Below are 12,343 nucleotides of genomic sequence, written 5' to 3' on the forward strand. Positions count from 1 at the left end.
CTCTGTCAGCAGGGTTGCCTTCCTTTCTGGAGGGTCCAGGGTTGCCTTCCTTTCTGGAGGGTCCAGGAAGAGTCCAGTTTCTTGTCTTTCCTAGCTTCAAGAGGCCATCCGCATTACTCAGTCGGTGGCCCCCTTCCTTCAAAGCCAGCAGTGGGGTCCATCCTCATGTCAGATGTCAGATCTCCCCCCACAATTTGAAAAGTTTCTCTGCATTAAAAGATTCCCGTGATCGCACCCACCTTCTAATCCAGGGTGATCTCTCCATCATAAGGTTGTAATTTACTCACACACGCAAACCCCCTTTTACCACCTGGGGCCATGTCTTGACCAACTCCAGGGATGAGGGTGTGAGCAGGGCTCTTTCCTGAGTCCTTGGCTCTTTTGCTCCTTCTATCAGAGGACAGAGACCTCTGATAAAGGGTTTATCTTTCCTGATCACCTGGCACACTGCTCCTCTGGTCAGTCTTCCTTTTCTTTCAGGGGTGAGGAACCTTTTTTCTGCCAAGGGCCATTTGGATATTTATAACATCACTAGAGGCCTGGTGCATGAAAATTCATGCACTGGAGGGGGGCAACCAATTCAGCCTGGCCAGCCCCCTCTCACAGTCCAGGAGCCCTCAGGGGTGGGAGGTGACCCAGCGATCAGGGGAAGGTGATGCCCCCATCACACCTCTGCTGCTGCTACTGCTGGCAGCACAAGCCTTGGCTGGCCCTGGTTACCTGAGCCTCGGGCTGGCCCTGGGTGGCCGGGGGGCTGAGGGGACTGGGGGACTCTGGAGGTAGGTGCGCGGAGCAGCCGGACCTGCCTGGGGTTGGGCCCAGCCGTGCCGTGCATCTGCCACCCCGGTGGGGCTGAGGAGACTGGGTGCTGCCATCTTGTGGCTGTGGGCACCGCCATCTTTGAGGGCATGGCAGTCAATTAGCATATTCCCTCCTTATTGGCTGTGGGCGCCGCCATCTTTGTGAGGGTGTGATGGTCAATTAGCACATTCCCTCTTTATTAGATAGGATTTGAGGGCCATACAAAATTATCAACTTAAAAATTAGCCTGCTGTATTTGGTCAGACATGGCCATAAGCCATGTGGGCGCAGGGGAGTGCATACTCTGACACAGAAGCATCAGGAACCCATTCCACACACAGGGGTGGGTGGGTGAGAGGGGGAGAGAGAGGAAGCACATGCTTTTTGTGTAGGGGTGGATACATAGCTTGCTAGCTCCTAATTGGTCCTTTCAAAGCATTCTGCCTTAGTAACATCCTTGGGAGTGGTTATAAGCCTCACTGCCTTGTGATTGGTTATCTGTAAGATTCCTATCTTAGTAGCATCTATATATTTTAAAGTTCACATCTACTACGGGGGCCCTTCTTTCCCCACCCAGCTGGGTTGCCTTAGTAATTTCCGCCAGCTGGGTTCCTTTGTCTACTTTCTTCCCCTCCATGCCCCCTCCCCCATGATCCCATCCCTAGCTACCTAGCTTTCTTCTGTCTCCTCACCTAGATGGCCAGACCAAATGATTTAGTGGGCCTTATCCAGCCCATGGGCCGGACCTTCCCCACCCTTGTTTTAAAAGATGGTTTATAGTGGGGGGGGGGGGGGCGTGAAGGGGGCCCTGCGTGCAACCTTGCCCAGTGCTCTCTCTTGCCAGCACATTCTTAGCTGCCTCTCTGGTTCCAGTGTGATCTCTCCATCACAAGGTTGTTCCCTGTGGAACTTCTCATTCATTACAGACTGACCTAAGGCAAAGCTTCCTCCCTCTCCCCAGAGGCAGCAAAGGCTCCTGAGGGCCTGCCACAGGGTCTGAAGCTGAGACTGGAGGCCCCAGAGGAGAGCGGGGCAGGATAACAACCTTGACACGGGCCACAGCTCTCGAAGGACAAGGCTCAGCTGGTTGGAAACAGGCTGAATCCAAGAGCACGTTTATTTCTGTCCATTGCCATGTCCTCTGCTTTGGTTTAAGCCAGTGGTCGGCAAACTGCAGCTCGCGAGAGTCTAGGTCAGTGGTTGGCAAACTCATTAGTCAACAGAGCCATAGTCTGCCGACCACTGGTTTAAGCAGTCCACTGCCCTCAAGAACAGGATGAGGAAGACGGGACATTTAACTTCAGTTTTGGCAGGAGTGAGACACACCTGTGACAGGTGTCACCATCAGCCACATGGGAGGATAAGACTGATTCTGTGTGATGATTAGTCTGTGGACTGATTCTGTGTGATGATTAGGCTGTGGACCCTTCTTCTGTCCCTTGAACCACATATGTCACCAACCAACACACACACACACACACACACACACACACACACACACACAACCTTAAATGGTGGAGTTAGAAGGAGGCAGGCATTGCAGCGTGACACGGTCACACACACTGTTCCGGAGCCAGAGCACCCAGACTTGCGTCCCAGCTCTTCCACTGACTGTGTGTGTCTCCTGGGGAAAATGATGTCACCTCAATTGCTCTGTTCCGAAGCCATGTCCATGACACCGACCTCCCATGGTTTTTATAAGGATTCAATGAGTTAGTTCCTGTAAAGGCAGAAGAGTACCTGGGCACAGCCACAATATGGCCTTGTAAGTAGTAAGCACGGATCATCTGCTCTGTGAGGAGAATCTGGAAGCTTGTTTTCTGGTCAAATGTACTTTAGTAGCTACACTACTAACTTCTGCTAGAAGTTAGAATTGGTTTAAGATCCTATTAAGTTCTCAAGTGATTCAACCGGAAGGAAACTGAGGGCATGAGCTGAGGCACAATCAGACTGCACAAATAGGGTTGTGATTACTGCAGTTTGCATGAAGAGTAACATACTTACTAAACTAGAACAGAGGAGGTTTGTCATCTATACTAGCCAGATCATGGTAGTAGTCCCTCTAAGAGCCTGAGTTCTTTTGGGGTTCTTTTTGGTTATACTTAAGTCCTCTAACTCATGGTCTGGACAGGGAACCAACACATTTTAATTAGCATCAACATTCTGAACAAAGGCCTCGCTCTATCCCTTGCTAAGTTTGTGCCTCAAGAGTAACCAGCATCTGAGGCCCAGCTGGGGTCTAGCTTGAAGCATTGCAACCATGTCTCTTTGCCACAATCAGAAAGAACTGCCAATATGGGCAAGCTGAGGAGGAACCTTGAGACTTGCCAAGACTCTCGGAAACAAACAGAGCCATTAGGTTGGAAGTGGGAGGACACAGGAGAGCCAGGAGAGCTGGCGTCACCCCACGGAAGGGTTGACGGGAGAGACAGAGTGAGAGGAAGAACACATATTAAATGCTGACTGTGCGGGGGACGTCCTAAATACCAGTAGCAACCCCGTGGAGGTAGACGAACTACTGCCTGTAACCAGGTGGGGAAGCGGTCGTGACACTCAAAGGCCCCGTCAGCCACGTGCTCCAGCCGGGAGCTCTCAGGTCCTCCGGCCTCCGACTGTGCCGCGGGTGTTGTATTAGCGCCTCCTAATGTTCAGATGATGTGGAAATTATGTGGCTGTTCCTTACCATCGGAGACATCCAAACAAATGCTGGATAACTATCATCAAAGACATTGAAAAAAACGATTTCTGTCTGTCTCATTGGAGAGTGGAAATGGAACCGCTATGAAGGCATCAACCCACTGTGAGTTTCTCAACTTTGGGGTAGGATATACACTTTAGATATATTGTGATGGTTTTTGCTATATTTTCCCCTTCCTCTCCCATCCCATCCCTTTCTTCCATTTAGGCAGATATTCTGTGCTGGGAACACGCCTTTTTTAAAAGGAGGGAGGTGGTAGCTGGCAGTGTGGCCCTTGGGATAACAGAGAGACCATACTTTTCTCCCTGGTTGTCGAGTCGAATGATTGAGTTTACTAAGGAGCCGGTGTTACACTTCTCTTAGGCAAACCGAGAAAGATTAGAAGAGGAAGCAATTACATCACATGTCCTCCCTCCTCCTCCTGTTCCTTGGCAACAGGAAAACAAAAAATCTGAAGGAAGGATTTAGGCTGGGATTGGTTTAAGATCATATTCTGCTATCCTATCATAGTGGGGACCTGCTATAGAAACCAGGTTGACTTTTGAGAATAAAGTTATATTTCCTACACACTCGAGCTTGTGAACAGTATTTTAAACTTAGGAGATGAAGGGTGTGTGTGTCTATGTAAAAATGGTCGCAAACCTGAAGTTTTTGGTCCTCTGCTGCCCCTGTGTGGACACCGCTGGAAACAACAATTCAAAATCTCACTAAGCTGAAGTGTGAAATTGGACTTGGGAGAAACCTCCCCTAGGAACTGGGGGTGGAGGCTTAAAGGCTAGGGGGTCTTGTGACAGGGAAGAGGCATAGAATTCAAACAACCTGTCAATGACTTCAGGAGGCTCTTTTCCTGTCCACCATCTTTATTTTTCCTCCAGACACTTGCGAGCTGTCATCTAAAGGCTCCCAGTCATGCACCTCCGTGGTTTTGGGACACAGTCAGCACCCGTGGGCACAGTGCCAACCCTCCCACCCCTCCTCTTCCTGTGCTTGGAGTAACAAGTCTGTGGGTTTTTCCCTCGGGTTTCACAGTTTTTCATGCCACCTCTTCATCGGCTGTCTCCACACTACCATCTCCACGAAGCCCTGCGCCCTCACATTCAGATTCCCTGCACCAGAGCGGGACAGAGAGGACCCTTTTGTTTTGACAAGCGAGAAAGGGGAACACCTGGGCACAAAGAGGGGAAGGGGCTCTGAGTCACTGGGGGCGCCCTGGCTGGACTCCAACGGGGTCTGAATCCCAGGACTGACTTCTGCCTACAGCCTAGCTGCTTCCTTCCCTGGTCAGCTCCCTCCTGGGTGTCCATCACACCCTGACCCTCACTCCCCATCCCTTCAAGACAAACAGCAATGGTGGGACCACGCTCCAGCCCTCTCACTCTCCTGCCTATAGGAGAGGATGGGTTCTCTGGGCCTCCCCATACCTGTCACTGAGCCTCCTCTCTCCAGCTGGGAGCCAGGGACCCACACGCCTGGCCCGAACTCCCTTCCCCACCCCTCAGGCCTCCAGACCCTGCCGCAGCCTGCGGTCCAGGGCCAGGAGCTGTCTCAAGAAGCCCCGGTTGGGGATGATGCCTCGGTGGTCCTTGACTTTCTTGATGGCCTCCACGAGGGTGAGGTGGTGGTACAGCATGAGGTAGGCCAGCACCAGCGTGGCGGATCGGCTCACTCCCACGGCACAGTGCACCAGGATCTTCCCTGTGAGGATAGACACAGAGGCGGCTGTGGCACTGTTTGTGGGGGGGTTGGAGAAGGCTAGGGAGAGGGCTATGCAGAGCGTGAAGAGGGAAATGTGACAGAGGTGTGTGGAGACAGGTGAGTTGCAGATGAGTGGTAAGAATGCAGATCCTGCCTGGCCAGTGTTGCCCAGTGGTTAAGCATCAACCTATGAACCAGGAGGTCACAGTTTGATTCCCAGTCAGGGCACATGCCCGGGTTTCGGGCTCAATCCCCAGTGGGAGGCATGCAGAAGGCAGCTGATAGATGAGTCTCTCTAATCATTGATGTTTCTCTCTCTTTCCCTCTCCCTTCCTTTCTCTGAAATCAATAAAAACATATTTAAAAAAAGAATGCAGATTCCCCAGCAAATTCTCTAGATTGAATGATATGGAGAACAGGCAGCAGGTTAGCATCCATAAACCCAGAGAGGGCTCAAGGGAGGGACTCTCATAAGTAATGCAAACCCGAGCTCTGTGCAGAGTGGGGCCTCAGCTGATATTTGCTGAGCTCATCAGGGGAAACACCCTGAGTCTGACCTGGTCGCTCCTCGGTCTCCCCCACCTTCCATCTTGCTATTTCTATCAACCACTTTTTGTCGGGGGGGGAGGGTGTTTAATATATTTTTATTTATATACACTTTTTTTGTCTGATCACTAAAGCAAGGCATGCTCAAAGTAGAAATAACTGGAAAGTTTAGAAATATATAAAGGAACAAAAGATGGAAATATATCACCCATAATCCTACCACCCAGGTGCAACCTGCCACTCTCTTAACATTTTGGATTCATTCCTTCTCCTTTTATACGTCTTTACATTATTTCATGTATTTTTTATTTTATTATTATTATTTTAAATATGGAATGCTTCACGGATTTTCATGTCATCCTTGCGCAGGGGCCATGCTAATCTTCTCTGTATCTTCCAATTTTAGTATATGTGCTGCCGAAGCGAACACCATGTATTTTTTATTTTATTTTTTAAAAAGTATATTTTATTGATTGCAGAAAGGGAGAGGGAGAGAGAGGTAGAAACATCAATGATGAGAGAGAATCATTGATCAACTGCCTCCTGCACACCCCCTACTGGGGATCGAGCCTGCAACCCGGGGATGTGCCCTTGGCCGGAATCGAACCTGGGACCCTTCAGTCCACAGGTGGACACTCTATCCACTTAGCAAAACCGGCTAGGGCAGCCGTGTATTTTTTTCTTAAATGGCTGCCAGCATGTTTTCCTTCATATCATATCCTGGGAATTTTGTCATGTCATTAAAATCCCTCTCTCCCCACACCAGGACCCTCGGGCTAGCCCCAACTCAGCGTCCAGTGTCCCTTCCCTCCCTGCTCCCGCGCCTACCTCCAGGCAGGCTCAGCGCCCGGTGGATGAAGTCGGCAGCTGTCTGGAAGTGGATGCTCATGTCAAAGGCTGGCGAGTCATGGGCCTCGACACCCAGGTAGCGGATGCCCAGCCCCTCGTAGGCCTCGTGTGTGCCTCGCCACCTGCTGTGTGAGGCATTGAGGACGTGGGTGATGCCCAGGCGCCGCAGCTCACGGTGGTTGTTAGCTATGTCCCTGCATTGAGTAGAGGTTAGAGGAAGGGTGGGGAAGCGAGGCTGTGGGGCGAGAGTCCCTTGTCTGTGCCCTGCCCACGGTGACTGCGGAGCTAAGGTCATTGGCCCGAGGCCTCCACTCTGCTTACTGATGGCCCAGAAGGGAGGAACCAAGATAAGCAATGACCTGGAGTCTTGCCCTGGGTAGGTTTTGCCTGGAGAAGAAGAGACTAAGGGGGTGGGTAAACAATAGCCATAATAAATCATTGAGGAGAGCTTTGAGCATGGGGGATTTTACTTGATCTGGAGGAAGGTTTTACTGGATCTGAACTCCATGCAAGAAGTCCATACTAACAGTGGAATCAAGCTGAAGGAAGATGCAAGGACCCTGGGAGAGAGTCATTCTCCTGTCACTGGGCTATTGAAGCTGAGAGAGGAGGTCAGTGTGTGGGCATGGATGCAACAGAGGGGACTGGGACATCAGATGGGCCATCAGTTTGGACCAGCTCCCTTTTAACATCCCCCCTAACCTTGAGATGATATGACTCCGACCCTTGCTCCCGAATCTGGCTCCCCTGTTACTTTATTTTCTCTTTGACAACCAGAATCTTCTTTTGCCAATTATTTCATGCTCACATTTACCCTGCTTTATGACGTCACCTTTAGGTGTTCATGTGGCCCATACCCCTCTGCTTAGTGGCAGACACCTCTTAGGCAACATCGCCATATCTTAGGGCAGATGCCCGTCCAGCGCAAACTCCTCAAGTAGAAAGAGCACTGAACTTAAACCTCCAAGTCCTGGCTCTGCTACTTACGACCTGTGTGACCTTGGGCCAGTCACAACTTCTCTGAGCTTCAGTTTCCTCATCTGTAACCTGGGGATAGTGGTACCTACCTCACAAGCTGTTGTGAAGATTAAGAGAGAAAATGCATGTGAAAAACTCCTTGTATACTACAGAGCCCTGGAGAGAGAGAAGCGGACTACTTTTCCTCTGATGCTCTTCCCTCCACAGCCCCACGTTGCAGCATAATAGATGGAAGGTAGATAAGTCATCTGTTATATCCAGTATAGAGCCTTCAGTAATAAATCTTGCACCCTGGCCGGCATGGCTTAGTGGTAGAGCATTGGGGGCACAGGTTCCGTTCTGGTCAAGGGCACGCTCTGGGTTGTGTAGGTCCAATCCCTACTCTTGGGTTGCGGCATGTGTGGGAGGCAACCAATCCATGTGCCTCTCTCACATTGATGTTTCTCTCTCTCTCCCCCTCGTCCCTTCTTTCCACTCTCTCTAAAAAATCAATGGAGCCCAGCCGGCATGGCTCAGTGGTTGAGCATCGACCTATGAACCAGGAAGTTATGTTTTGATTCCTGGTCAGGGAACATGCTCAGGTTGTGAGCTCGATCCCCAGTGTGGGGTGTGCAGGAAGCAACCAATCAATGATTCTCTCTCATCATTGATATTTCTATTTCTCTATAACTCTTCCTTCCTCTCTAACTTTCTTCTCTGAAATCAATAAAAATGTATTTTTAAAAAATCAATGGAAAAGATATCCTCACTACTAGGATAAGGATTAAAAACAAAAAAACAAAAGAGTAAAAATTTTCTAAATAAATGACAGTCTTTCTGACCAGAGTTGGGTAGATCAATAATCCTGCCCACCCCCAAACCCTGGAGTCTCCATTCCATGTCCATATATTCCACCCCTTGAACCTCAATCTGGAACCCACAATGCAACTCACTGCCTGTCTGCCACCTTTCTCCTTTCTTCCTACACACACACACACACACACACACACACACACACACAGCCCTGGCCCCGGTTTGCTGGGTACATACTGGTCTCCGAGGTAGAGGCCAGGCCAGACCTCGTCGGCGTGGTTACAGGCTGTCTTGCCTGTGTAGAGAAGCCTCTCTAACTCGAAGACATTGAGGAAGGGATGTTGAACAGTGGGCATCTCCCCCAAGGCCCCTCTGGTGCGGACAGGAGACCTGGAGCTGCTCCGGGAGAAGCGGGCCATAAAAGTCATGGAGGCCCAGAGCCAGTTCCCAGGACACATCTTAGAGGCGCCCGAAACCGCAGCGCTGCCCAGGCGGTTGCCGCGATGCCGGCTCAGTCTCCAGGTAGCTGTTGCTGGAAGAGGAAGGGATGTGAAACACACCTGAGCGAGTCCAGAGCAGCCGCTTCCCTTCCTGCCAACAGGGCTGGGCCCTGGGGAGCGGATTCTCCAGGGAGCGGAGGGAAGTCTGGCCCTGGCAGGGCTCCGGGATTTTCTTCTCCTTCAGCTGCGGCAGCTCTGATCTCTCTGCTCTTTTGGTTCTGCCACACAAGGAGGTGGGAGAGTCACATGTCCTTGTTTACAGGGAGAGGGAGCTGCCCAGCTGCCAGTGTCTGCTCCAGTGCCCCCCCCACTGCCCCCCCCAAACATGTGGTGTTTGGGTGGCAGTGCCCACGCTGGAGCTCTTGCCAGCCCGCATCCAGGTTCATCTGCCTCGGGCTACAGCCAGAGAGGCTGGGATGGGAGGTGAGGGTGGCTCTCTCCATCCAGGGAGAATCAGTGGGAAGATGGTGGCAGCTGGGACCCTGACATACGTCAAGCCTCCTCCTCCCCCCCGTGCCCAGAGATGGGCGGCTTTAACCCATGCCCACCCTACCACTGACTCAGAGATAAGCCTGCATGGGAAGTGCATGTTGGGGGCATGGGGTGAGTGGGAATAGCAATAAAAGGGAGTGTAAGTTTGAAGAATACCTGCTGAATGCATGAGCCGACAGGAGAAGGCACCAATCTATGTGCACAACAATCAAACCACCCTCCTTTGATCAGCACACAAGATTAAACCTCATCTCTAATGTGAGAATTTCTGAGCTGAAGCAGGACTAGGTATTGTGTGTGGTGGGGGGAAGGGGGATGAGGGTGGGAGACTGGAGAAGGGGTTGGAAAGGGGAGAATGAGGGATCCTGCTGGGCAGGGGCGTTGGCGGGAGGGGCTCTGAGGTTGGAATGACCTCCCAGGGGGCAAGGGCCCTGCCTCTGACTAGCTCTGGACAGCTGGCCTTGGAAAGGGGGACCATGTGCTGAACTGCAGCGCTGGGCAGGGCCAGCCTTGGAGACTTGGGACCTTCAGGCAGAGAGGGGGGCTGTGGCAGGAGCCCTCCCTGCCCCTCCTTTCCCACGGTGGCCCTGCGTGTGTGTCTGAAAAGGCAGGAAGGTGGGCGTGAAGGCTACCTCTCCCACCTTCTTCCTGTCTTTAGCCCCAGAGCCCTCAGCAGGAGGTCCTGCAGCACAGGCCACCTCTGTCCTGCACACACGCTCTCATCTTTCTCCTGGGCCAGCGGAGAACACGCACTTCCAGGGCGGAAGAAGCGGGGGTATTAGGATAAGGAGTGGTGAGGGACGACTGGATTTGGGGTGTGCAGGGAGACATTTTTCCAGTGTCTGAGTCAGAGCACCAAAACACAGCCCTATAGCCGCCGCCGCCACCACCATCATCACTATCTACTGGCTCCTCAGGCCTAAGGATCCCATGTCCTTATCCAAACCCTCCATGCTGCACGGTAACAAGAAGCCCCTCCAGGGGACTCTCTTTCTCCTGGGGGTGGGGGACAGAGAGGCCCCATCCTGTCTGCATTCTGCAATCCCATCTGCAGGCTTCCAGGGACCTTGTCTGCGCCATCCCCCTCCCCATCCCCCCAACTCCCGCTGGCTGTTGTAACAGGTTCATGGCTGTCGCCCAGCCCTTGCAACCCAGCCAGCCTGGCGCGGAGGGTGCGGCAGGGAGCCCGGGAGGGCGCCCCCACCCTCCCCCACAGCCCCGCTGGGAAGGCGAAATCCGCCCCCCCCCCCCCCCCCCCCACTTTGCAGCGCCCTTCTACCTCTCTGCGCCGCGGGGGTCTCAGTCCCGGAGGCCGATCGCAGGCGCCCGCAGCCCCTGGGCCATGACTCTCCTGTTGTTGCCGTCGCCTCGGCCGCCTCGGCACGACCGCTGGCCCGCCGAGCAGCTATTTTTAAGCCATGACACGCGCGTCGAAGCAGGGCTCACACCCGTGTGCGCTGGCGACACCCAGGGACGCAGCCGCACGCCCAGCGGTCAGAGTGGGACACGCAGCGCGGGCTGGGCCGCACCCCCCACCCCGCCCGCACCCCCGCCCGCGCGCTCGTGTTTACAGACCCACCCGGACCACGCAGCGAGCAGCTCCGCCCCGCATGCCTGCTCGCCCGTGTGCATGTGTGTTTTCGGAGCTGCGCCAATTACAAGGCATTTCGCTTAAAGATGACATTATGCAAGTCGTCCCGGATGGTGTCTTAAACACACACGCTCCTGCCCAGGCAGCATTAATTCATCACATAGACACTCACCTGGACCTTCCCCATTCTGAGAACACGCCGCTCCTGAATCACAGGCAGGAGCTCATCCGTGTGCTCTATTCCCCACGTGTCTCACAAATCCCAGCTCCTTTTATGCTCGCCACAGGTCTATCAGGTGCCCCCATGTTAGGGAGGAGGAGGCTGAGGCTCGGAGAGGCTTAGGAATTTGCCCAAGTCACACCCCAGTCCTGGCCAGAGCTGAGCTTCAAATCCTGGCAGCCTGGCCCCCCAGTTCAAGTCCTTAGCGGCTTCCTAAAGTCTCCTAAGCCGGAGCCGCAGCTCCGGGGAAGGCGCAGCGGGTTTCCCAGAAGCCCTTTCCCCAGCTCAGCTGACAGTGAGCGCCTCGGGGCCTCACCTGTGCTGCCTGTTCGTGATGTTAACCTCTTACCTTCACTCCCCCTTCTGCTCTAAGCACCTGTCAGCTCCGAGATTGTTTTCTTGTTTCTATATGCTCTTAATCTTTATTGTGGAGGTCCCCTTCTTCCCCCCATACCTCCCTCCACCCGGTTCCCACCCCACCCCAGCCTTTCATCTCACTGTTGTCTGTGTCCATGGATTCCGCATGTACCAGCTCTGAGACGGGAGACACTTCAGGGCAAAGACTGTACTGCCTTCCCCAGGCCTAGCGCGGGTGATGGTGGAGGTGGGACGATAATGAGTGTGATCAGATTAGCTGCTGAGAGCCAAGCAGATCAGGGAGACCTGTCTGGCAGGAGGGATAAGGTCAGGCGGAACCTGGTTTCGGATGAGAAAACGGTGTCCGCTGCAGCTGAAATCAGAACTGACTACATTCGCAGCAGGGCGGCCAGATCAGGTTTGATCTTTGGGTCAGAGAAGATACTGGCCAAAGTGACAGGATCCCCAGGTAATTCTGTGCTAAAGAAGAGGTTCCAGCAGGGGCTTAATTTCCCTCCTCCTGGAGGACATGACCCCCCAAAGGCAGGACCGAGAGTGAGTGCTGGAGGTGGGGAGATGCAGTGCCTTGGGGTGTCCCTGCTGCTTTCTAATCCTCCCCCACTCCCCCAGGGAAGGGGCGCAGAAGGAGTGACCGCCCCCTAAAGTACAGACATGCCTGTCTTTCCTGTGCTGCTCCACCCTGTATGCCCTCGCAGTGTTAAACAGCTCTTTCACCTCAAGGATCAAGCAGCAGAGGCCCAACAGGTGTGACTTTATTTCGAGATGGGAGTGTGGTGAGGGAAGGAGGGCAGAGGAAGACACAG

The 12,343-nt window shown here is 53.2% G+C and overlaps 1 protein-coding gene across 3 annotated transcripts; it reads right to left on the minus strand.

Annotated features, from left to right (window-relative positions):
- Positions 1-4,323: 4,323 nt before the first annotated feature.
- DUSP26 (dual specificity phosphatase 26) lies at positions 4,324-12,080 on the minus strand. 3 transcript variants are annotated; one of them, XM_080659943.1, is made up of 4 exons: positions 10,631-10,983; positions 8,597-8,891; positions 6,569-6,783; positions 4,324-5,194 (listed from the first exon to the last, which is right to left on the minus strand). In XM_080659943.1, exons 2-4 carry the CDS (start codon positions 8,815-8,817, stop codon positions 4,995-4,997), a joined length of 636 nt encoding a protein of 211 aa, XP_080516069.1. In that variant the 5' UTR covers positions 8,818-8,891; positions 10,631-10,983; the 3' UTR covers positions 4,324-4,994. The 3 variants fall into 3 exon arrangements, with proteins under 3 accessions (XP_080516069.1, XP_080516068.1, XP_080516070.1); XM_080659942.1 differs by lacking the exon at positions 10,631-10,983 and adding an exon at positions 11,661-12,080 and having other exon boundaries at positions 4,332-5,194; XM_080659944.1 differs by lacking the exon at positions 10,631-10,983 and adding an exon at positions 11,115-11,668 and having other exon boundaries at positions 4,332-5,194.
- Between the last annotated feature and the right edge of the window lie 263 nt (positions 12,081-12,343).

This window comes from Plecotus auritus (genome assembly GCF_963455305.1).
Source record: "Plecotus auritus genome assembly, chromosome: 3".
In the NCBI taxonomy this organism is placed as follows: Eukaryota; Metazoa; Chordata; class Mammalia; order Chiroptera; family Vespertilionidae; genus Plecotus; species Plecotus auritus.